The following is a 10,083-nucleotide window of genomic DNA, read 5'->3' as shown; positions in this document are numbered from 1 at the left end:
TGAATTTGTTCCTGACAATTTAACTTTCCAAGCTGCATTGTGGGCTCTGCATGCAACCCATTTAAGAGACTTGGTTCTTCAAATTGAGCCATCCAATGATTCATCACCAGCAATCTTCTTACTTATAGGGTTTGCCTTTTTAACAGACTGGTAGAGAAACATAATCACCCTTAGGCACGCCAGATGTGGACAATTTTACAAGTAGAGTTTAATCAGTTCATCGCTAACAGCAGAGGGGGTCAGGACCCCAAGGTCTGTAAAGAGCAGAGTGATCAAAGATGGGGAGGTATAATCGATCCAGGGATGCTCCTCTGTAAGTGCCTTACGCTGATTCAACGTGTCAGCTTTGTACTGGGGAAGAAATAAGAAAAAGTGGTGAGTTATCGTTTTCTGTGAAAGGACACTTTTTTCACCCGAGTTTGGCAGCATGACTTAGAACACAGGATCACAGAGCTGAGAGGCACCTAAAGGTAATCTGGTCTAATCACCTGCCCATTCAGAAAAGTTGGCTACTACAGCGTCCCTAATAGGCAGGCACCCAGCGCCTCCTTTAGAAGCTGTAATGAAGGGAAGGGAGGCAGCTTGGGGGCAGAGTGTTGGCTTCGTGTGCAGAAGGTCCCAGGTTCATTTCCTGGCTGAGAGTGTTGCCTGCCTGCAACTCTGGATCACAGTTTTGCAGACAATACTAAGACAGAAGGATTAGTATATGATTTGATTCCCACCCCCTCTTTTCTTTTTTCTTTTTCCTTTCTCCTCCTCTGATGAGGCTGCATTTTAATATTTTAATGTTTCAATATTTTAATGTTGTATTAATATTGTTTTTAAGTTGTATTCATTCAACTTGTTTTTATTATTGCTTGTTAGCCGCCCTGAGCCCGGCCTTGGCTGGGGAGGGCGAGGTATAAATAAAAATTATTATTATTATTATTATTATTAGTCTGATTCAGACTGAGGCAGCCTGTTCCACTGTCTAACAGAGTGGTCCATCAAGAGGGTCCTGACATTTTGCCTAAATCCTTTTCCTTGCCATTTGAGCCCTTTGGTTTGGGTCCTGTTACAGTATTCTGTACATGTGTAACATTCAACACACATATTCCCAGGCTGCATAGTCTGAACGCAGGCTGACAATGGGAAGCTACCTTACACCAAGTCAGACCCATCTAGCTCACTGCCGTCGACACCACAAGTGGAAGAGGATGAAGCAGCCCTTTCCCTGTGCTTGGATCCAGCTCTGTCCCTTGCTGAATTGCGACCTGAGGAACTTGGCAACTAAGATCTAATGCCTGAGCTTGATTTCCTTCTGCTTCCCACAAACCCTTTTCCTTTTATGTCATTCTTTTAGATTGTAAGCATGAGGGCAGGGACTGTCTTATTGGTAAGCATTTGTATGCTACTCTGGGAGCCTATTTTGGCGGAAGAATGTGGGGGAAAGTGCTTGAAATAAATAGCTGAAAGAACTCTCCTCAGCTCAAGCTACAGTTCTGGTTATAATAAAACGTGGGGTTCTGCTTAGTTGACAACTTATATATTGCCCTTTCCACAAGTTACAGGGCAGTTTACAACAAAGCAAACAGATAAAGAGATATAAAACAGATAAATCTATTAGAAAAATGTTAACATGAATCACTGAATTAAAATTATTAATAGTGGCCGAAATCAGTGGCTCCTCAAAAAAACTGCCCCAAAAAGGCAAGTCTTGCACAGCTTCACCCAATTCAGATGCCATGGAGAGACAAGAACTGGGTGTCTCCCACCCATCATTTATTTCTCCATTGAATGCACATCCTGCCCTTCCTCCTGAATTAGTCCAGGGTGGCACACCCACCCACAATTCAAAAACAAAGCAGCTAAAACATTAGAAAAACTATTACAATTAAAAACATCTAAAAGCAGTGACCATTAAAAACAACACTTCATCTGACACCTTCAGGGTTGCCAGGAACAGGATTCTTCAGTCCCTAAATGCCTGAGTAAACATTAATGTTTTCAAATTCATTCTGGAAGTTGATAATGAAGGCGACAAATGCACCTCAGTGCCCCAAATCCCTGGATGGCTGCCCCTTATACTGGTTTACTTCCAAGATCGGACATTAAATTCCTCAGAGGTTTCCACCCCATTGCAGGCTACAGTGTTTTGAATGCAGATAACCAGGAAGCAAAGTTAGTTTTCCTTTACCTTAAATTTATCTGGGACATCCTGTTGGTTCAGAGGGAAGAGTCTCACAAACTTGAAGCTCTCTGCCACCACGTAGAAGGGTTTGTTCTGAGCTTTGGCGCACACAGCCATTTGGTTTGTGCCAATCTGAAAAGGCCATGGGGGGGGGGAGAGAAATGTTCTCAGGTTATGATGAGGAACCAAACACCCCTTGCTTTATGACACAAAAGGAACCCCAAGGGTAAGATTCTGTCAAAGCCGAGCACAGTGAAGTCTTGTTGGAGAGATTTAGAGTGCAGTCCTATATACATGTCTACTCAGAAGAAAACCCCATTGAGTTTAATCAGGTTCCCACGTAAGTAAGCTACAATTTTAAACGTACTAAGCTACTGTGAAATAAAGGGATTTCCTCCTGAGTCGACATGCCTAGGTTTGCGCTATAAAGTACAAGTTTCCCTCTCTCACTGAAAATCAGTGGAACTTCAAAGCGCTTAACTGTATCCTGTATTATACCTGCAAGAAAAATAAGCAACTCCCTAGATTCAGGTCTCAAAACCTTTGAGAAAAAGGGTATGTTCACACATAAGCAAGCCTTATGCTATGCATGTATGATAGGATTCCACAGAAGCCAGAACATTCATATGTACATGGGTGTGTGGGTCTACATTCTAGCTTTCTATTCTATTTTATTTTAAAAAACAAGTTTCTGGCCCTTATGGTTGTAAAGATGACAGAGGAGCAGCTAAACAAGTTTTTCACTGGTCAACACTTCTGCTCTATGTAGTTTTATGCTGCTCCCCTTGACTAGCAAAATTAGAATAAATTATGTACAATTATGCCCCATATAAGTAAATAGGCAATGCTACTTATTTATTTTGAACAATATATACAGGCTGCAGAATTCTAACATTTATTTGGGACAGTTGGGAAGAAAGAGAGGGGATGGAATCAAAGAAGTTTTTACAAAGGAAAGCTGACTAGGATTTTTAAAGTCTTTTTTCGTGTATGTTGGAGGGAAAAAACTAAGGAACGACAAGCACTTTCTTCTGCTGCTCCCAAACTTCTTCCTTAAATAATCTGGCTAACCAATGGAAGAAAGCAGGACGTTGGAGAAGACGGGACTTTTGTTCGGATCTAGCAGGACAGCTCTGGAAAAACAACTATTTCCTAAACTGTTTAGGGAGCCACGAAAAACCTGGGCAGACTCACACTTTACCTTGTTAATAATTCCTCCATTTTCTACCACTCCTTCAGCGCCAACTATCACCAGGTCCACCTTCTCCATGATGTAGCTGTTCAGAAGGAATAAAAACAACTCAATTCCTGTTCCATCCAAGGAGTTATTTGGGGTGGGGCCATTGTGATGCACAGAGCCACTCCTGCTACGCTTTCAGCTATACCTTACGGGGTCCTCGCTGCGAGATCACATTCACCCGGTGCTATACCAGCTGCACTGGCTCCCGGTGGAGTACAGGATCAGGTTTAAGGTGCTGGTTTTAACCTTTAAAGCCCTATACAGCCTAGGAGCCTCGTACCTACGGGACCGCCTCTCCTGGTATGTCCCACGGAGGAACTTACGGTCTTCAAACAAAAACATCTTGAAGGTCCCAGGCCACAGAGAGGTTAGGCTGGCCTCAACTAGAGCCAGGGCTTTTTCGGCTGTGGCTCCGATCTGGTGGAACGCTCTGTCACAAGAGACTAGGGCCCTGTGGGACTTGACATCTTTCCGCAGGGCCTGCAAGACAGAGATGTTCCACCAGGCCTTTGGCCAAGGCACAGTCTGACCCCCTCCTTTGGCAATCTTCGCAGAGCTCTGGCCCAGTGGCTGCCATTAGTTTGATTTGAGTTAATTTTATAATGAATGATTTTGGTATGTTGTACTATTTTATTGTTGCTAGCTGCCCTGAGCCCGGCTTTGGCTGGGGAGGGCGGGATATAAATAAAATTATTATTATTATTATTATTATTATTATTATTATTATTACCCTCCCCTTGCCACTTGTTTTACACTTGGGAGAGAAACACAAGACTAGCCGTGAAACAGCCAAAGAGAAAGGGGGGGGGGAGACACAGGAAGCTGCCTTATACCGAGTCCCACCAGTAGTCCATCTAGCACAGTACTGTCTACACAGACTGGCAGCAGCTCTCCAGGGTTTCAGGCAGGGCTCTCTCCAACCCCCACCTGGAATCTCTGGGGACTGAACCTTGGACCTTCTGCACCCAAGGCAAACGCTCTCGCACTGCGCTATGGCCAACAACCTTGGCTTACTAGTGCAAGAACCAGCCCTTTAAACACCAGGATGCAGCAGGTTCTCTTCCTCTGCAGCGCTCACAGGAGGTCACTATGTCCAACTGCCTTTCAAAAGCCCAGCTGCAGAACCAGCCACACAGACTTACCCAACGGCAGCATCCAGGATGATGGTCACAGGAATGCCAAGTTTACTGAGTGCCTTTGCCATCTTCTGCCTGTGTAATTGTTAATAGTTTTTTTTACATTAATAGTTTTTTGTTCAAAACAGTGTTCTAAAAATTAACAGAATCTCTCTCTCTCTCTCAAATGAGCTCCTGGTATAGAATTGCTTTTTCTTCTCATCATCAGCAACTCCTACCCCTCCTTTTGCACTGAGGATGTTGTTTCAAGAAATCAGGTCTAAGCAAATTTACCAGAGGGACGTGGGTGGTGCTGTGGTCTAAACCACATAGCCTAGGACTTGCCAATCAGAAGGTTGGCGGTTCGAATCCCCGCAATGGGGTGAGCTCCCGTTGCTCGGTCCCTGCTCCTGCCAATGTAGCAGTTCGAAAGCACATCAAAGTGCAAGTAGATAACTAGGTACCACTCTGGCAGGAAGGTAAACGGCGTTTCCGTGCGCTGCTCTGGTTTGCCAGAAGCGGCTTAGTCATACTGACCACATGACCCGGAAGCTGTACGCCAGCTCCCTCGGTCAATAAGGCGAGATGAGCGCCGCAACCCCAGAGTCAGCCACGACTGGACCTAATGGTCAGGGGTCCCTTTACCTTAAATTTACCAGAGAGCAGGTCCCAATGAACTCAGAGGGGTTTATTTCTAAGTGACATGCTTCACATTGTGCCACTGGAGATTAAGAAAACTATGGAACTCCACAAATTTATTCCCCTGGTCACCAATGGTGACATCTCCTTCCACAAGTCTTTTGAGATTTGCAGAGAAACCTTTCCACAAAGTGAAACAGACTCCTCCCTCAAGCCCTCTGGCTGCTTTCCCACTAGTTCTTCCCTTCACTGTAGCCTGGCACAAAGCAAGGTGGCTCTTCTCCACCCCCCTCCAATCCTCTAGTTCATGCAGAAAAGTAAGGGGAAAAGAGGCAGTGCTGTGTAGTGGTTAGAGCAGGCTTTCCCAAGGTGGTTCTCCAAGATGTTGTTAGACTCCAACTTCCATCAACCTCCAATTGCTAGGAATGATCAGAGTTTAGTCCAACACCTGGAGGGCACCACGTTGGGGAAGACTACGGTAGAGTGTTGGACTGTAATCACAGAGGCCCGGGTTAAAATCTCCACTCACCATGTGGCTCACTGTGAGGTCTTTGACCCAATCACCATCTCTCAGCCTACCTTACCTCCCATGCTGGTTGTGGGCAGAAAATTCTGGGGAGTGGAGGAAATAAAACCTTGTATACTATTCTGATTTCCTGGGAGGAAAGGGGGATTTAAAACATGGGACACGCGGCAAAAGCCCAACCTAAACAAAGTTGGCAAATCCATTCACCAAAACCTGTTGATTCTTGGGCTGCTCTTAAAGTGATTTACCAGCTGCTGAATTTGCAGACTGATCTGCTGCGTGCTTGTTCAGAAATATGTCCCACCGTGTTCAATGGGACTTACTTCCAAGTTCAGTGTGCAGAAGACTGCCTCCTAAATTCGCAGGGGGGTAAACCTTTCCAGATAAAGACAGATAGCAAACGGCTTCCTCTGTTTGCACAGAGCCTCGTGCCCCTAACATAAAGAAAAGAGAAGTCCCATCTACTTGCCCTGCTTGATCAGGCTGCGATTCCGTGATGTAGACACTGAAGCGTTTCTTTGCTTCCACGGCGGCTTCTAACACTCGCAGGACCACTTTGGAGTAAGCGTGAGTTAAGATTCTCTGAGGAGGCAAGGCACAGGATTCTTCAGTTTATTGCGTGCCACGGAAATCCACTTGAGATTCTGTCCAGGCTATATTAACACCCATGAGGTTGGAAGGGATCCTGAGGATCATCTAGTCCAACCCCCTGCAACGCAGGAATCTCAACTAAAGCATCCAGGACAGACGGCCATCAGCCATGAATGCAAAACTTGGGAATGGGCTCTGTGACAAAACAGCTTATGCTAGGGCAGTGGACCCTCTTCTGGCCTTGGGGCCCTGGCAAATGCCCAGCCTCTGGCGCCAACCCTGTGAAGAGTCACTGTCACAGAATCATATTATCGTAGAGTTGGAAGGGACCCCAAGGATCATCTAGTCCAACCCCCTGGCAATGAAGGAACTTTCTGACATTAAGAGCTGTTTGACGGTGGAACAGACAACCTCAGGAGGAGGTGGACTCTCTCCTTCGTTGGAGAGTTTAAAGCAGAGGCTGGATGGTTAGTTAGTCTGGCTAGTTATATAGCAAAGTTGCATCCTGCATTGCAGATGCTTCCCTGAGTGGGAGGCAGGGCTGGAGGACCTCCAAGGTCTTTTCCATTCTATGATTCCATGCCTGGCTTAGCTCAGAGATTCATAGGGTACAATGTTTTCTGCCCAGAATCAGTTTCTGCACACATGGAGCATCTGTGGGATACGCACAAGACATTTCACTCTATTTCTTTGCCCTAATATGACCCAAGCTCACTTACCCCACCATCTTTGACAAAAGTGTGGCAAAGTTCGGCAATTTTGCTCCTTGAATTAGAGGTTCGAGCGAGGAAAAGCTTCCCTCGCTGAATCATGGTATCTTTGCATTTGGAATAGTCCTGGAAAAAGCAGCACATAATAATCCATATTAGCACTTTACTGTTATATGTAAGATAGCACAACAATATAGTTTCTTATTCTGTATAATTTCAAAGTGAAATGTTTAACATGTCTAGATATGCATTATGTAATTTGTACTGTTTCTATAATTATATCAGTTGGAAAAAGAAAGAAAAAATAACTAGTGAAATAAACTAGAGCATGCCCTGGGTATCATGCTTAGCACAACTTTGTTTATAAGCAACTACTTAGTAGCCACAGGTGATAAGGAATTGCATGTATGCAAGATACTGAGCCAGCTAGCAGAAGAAGGAAGGATCCCATCATCCCTCTACAACCAGCACAGAAATTTATTATTAACTTGATTTATTTATTCTCCCCCTGTCAGCTCTCTGCTGTTTCTTTGTTTGGTGCAGGCTAGTAGCTTCTATAGACTTATTTACAAGACTGGCTTAGCTTTTTTAAAAAAAGAGAGGGACAGAAAAAGTGCTAAAGACATCCTCTGAGTCTTCTGAGGTGCACAGAGTGATATACAAACTTTGCAAATGCTACAGAGTCCTCTTTCACTGTTACCAGCACATGATTTGTTCCAGCGCTGGTCCCTGATATTTAAAACTGGTTCCAGATCATAGCAAAGAAGTAACTATGTATTTATTTAATTTCTATACTGCCTTTCATCCAAGGATCACAGGGCAGTTTACAATGTAAAAACACAAAAATACGTAACATAGGAACAAACAAAAACAATACCCGCCAGAGTTTAAAAGGCCAAACATTGCTCAATTAGCCAAAGGCCTGGGAAAGAGGAAAGTTTTCACCTGGTTCCTAAAGATATGTAACCAAGGTGCCAAGTGAGCCTCCCTAGGGAGTGCATTCCACAAACGTGGAGTCACCACAGAAAAGGCCTGTTCTTGTGTTGCTGCCCTCTGGACCTCTCGTGGAGGTGGCACAGAAATAAGGGCCTCAGATGATGACTGCAGGGTCTGGGTCAGTTCCTATGGGGAGAGGCAGTCCCTGAGTACTCAAGGTAAACGTGTTTCATTGCAGCTCTTGTGGTCCTGCTCTGTATTGCCTTCATCTAAAAACCAGCAATGGCATAAAGAAGACTACTATCAAACAGTTGCCACCCTTTATGAAAAGCTAAGTGAAACTTACTGGATTCTCCAAAGACGTGAGGCTGATGAATCTTAAGAAGAGCTCTCCCCCAGAAGAGACAGCAACTGAAGAGTCAACACCAGAGAGAATTTCTATTGCATGTTTGAGGTTTGCTCTCAACCCTTGAATTGTCTCACCTTGACAGAAAGAGGGAGAGAGTAAGCTACTAAAGGCCCAATGACAGCATTGTCCAGGGGTGCGCAGACTTATATAGCTTACAGGATCTACTTATTTGTTAAGTTTATATCCAGCCCTTCCTCCCAGGGCAGCAAATAACAAGTGATAAAGAATGAAAGACATATTTAAAGCATATTAAAAACAATTCCAGTACAGATGCACACTGGAACAAGAACTCCAATTAAAAAACTTGTTGAAAGAGGACGTCTTCAGTAGGTACTGAACAGAGACAGCACATGTCTAATATTAAAGGGAGGGAATTCCAAAGGGAAGGAACCACAATACTAAAAGGCCTGATTCCTACATTCTGCAGAACAAGCCTCCTGATGAGATGGCGTCTGCAAGAGGCTCTCACCAGCAGAACACAATGGCTGACTGGGTATATAAGGGGTATTCAGGTATCCTGGCTGCAAGCTGTATAAGGCTTTATACACCAAAATCAGCACCTTGAACTCAGCAAGGTGGCAGCAAGTTTTACTATAAATCAAAAGTTCCCGGAAAACCAGGTGCAAACTGGTAGCTCCACAGCTCAGCCCACCCAATCGGATTCCCTTACGTGCCTTTGTCCCTCTTCAAGAACTCCAACAAGACATTGATGGCTGCCACAGCAGAGGCAACATCTGGCTCCTGTGTAATCTTGGTTTTAAAAGCTTCAACCAGCTCTGAAAAGAAGATATGGGGAAGGAGGGAAAAAGGGGAGAGTCACTGACGTTCTGCTTTTACACTTCACAAACTAGCTGTGCTTTCAGTTATTACAAATTCATTGCAATGGTAGTTTAAATGGTCAGCTTTGGAATCTCCACAAACAGTCACAGTTGCTTTTATTAAGAGATCCAATAATTATGATAATCGACACAACATTTTACAAGAAGGTAGCTATGCAGCAGAACCCCTGCATCTTATGAAAAAGGTTCCAGATTCAGTCCTCAGAATCTCCAGTCAAAAGGATCAACGAGCAAGACCAGCATTCTGATCTGGTTAAAAGACAGTATGGGGCTTCCTTCGGGCTTGATCCGGAAGCTGCATTTACTGCAGAATCATAACATTTATGAGGTGGGAGCCTTGTGACACCATAAAGGTTAACACACTTATTATGGCTTTTGCGAACTTTTGTGGTCTATATACTCTTCAAGAGATGTTGTCCCGAGATGCAGGTGTGTGTTTGTGGAACTGATAAAAGCACGAACAAGGTAATTACAGTACCAACAGTGGCCATTTTCACACGCGGTGGTTGTCGCTAACACCAACATGGGTTTATATCTGACAGTAAACAATTTAATATTATTCTGTTTCCATCTAACACACACATATATAAAATAGAAATTTATTTGGCCACTGATGGGAATCTCCTCCTTTTGTTGCTGTTTTGATGACAGAGTTGGGGACCTACTCTAGAAAACCGAAACAACAACGGTAATAATAATAATAATAATAATAATAATAATAATAATTGACCAGCTGCAGCGCGCAACACTCACTGCCTTACCTGCTTCGTTCATGGTAGGAGAAAATGTCACCCAAACCTTCCCAGCTGCTCTCCCGATCCACGCTGCCCCTTGGGCGGAACCTTCGGCGCCGCGCCGCTTGGCCTCGCCGGAAACCTTTCCATGCTGCAGTTACTTCCGGGGAAGAG

General features: G+C 44.4%; 1 protein-coding gene across 1 annotated transcript; it reads right to left on the bottom strand.

The window, feature by feature from the left end:
* Positions 1 to 184: 184 nt before the first annotated feature.
* EIF2B1 (eukaryotic translation initiation factor 2B subunit alpha) lies at positions 185 to 10,081 on the bottom strand. Its single transcript, XM_080985269.1, has 9 exons — positions 9,937 to 10,081; positions 9,011 to 9,112; positions 8,274 to 8,410; positions 7,001 to 7,117; positions 6,156 to 6,272; positions 4,553 to 4,617; positions 3,372 to 3,447; positions 2,177 to 2,302; positions 185 to 351 (listed from the first exon to the last, which is right to left on the bottom strand). Exons 1-9 carry the CDS (start codon positions 9,947 to 9,949, stop codon positions 196 to 198), a joined length of 909 nt encoding a protein of 302 aa, XP_080841395.1. The 5' UTR covers positions 9,950 to 10,081; the 3' UTR covers positions 185 to 195.
* Between the last annotated feature and the right edge of the window lie 2 nt (positions 10,082 to 10,083).

Source organism: Podarcis pityusensis (assembly GCF_964106645.2).
Source record: "Podarcis pityusensis genome assembly, chromosome: 16".
In the NCBI taxonomy this organism is placed as follows: domain Eukaryota; kingdom Metazoa; phylum Chordata; class Lepidosauria; order Squamata; family Lacertidae; genus Podarcis; species Podarcis pityusensis.
Note: the sequence above shows the minus strand (reverse complement) of the source record. Positions and strands in the feature narration are given on the sequence as shown.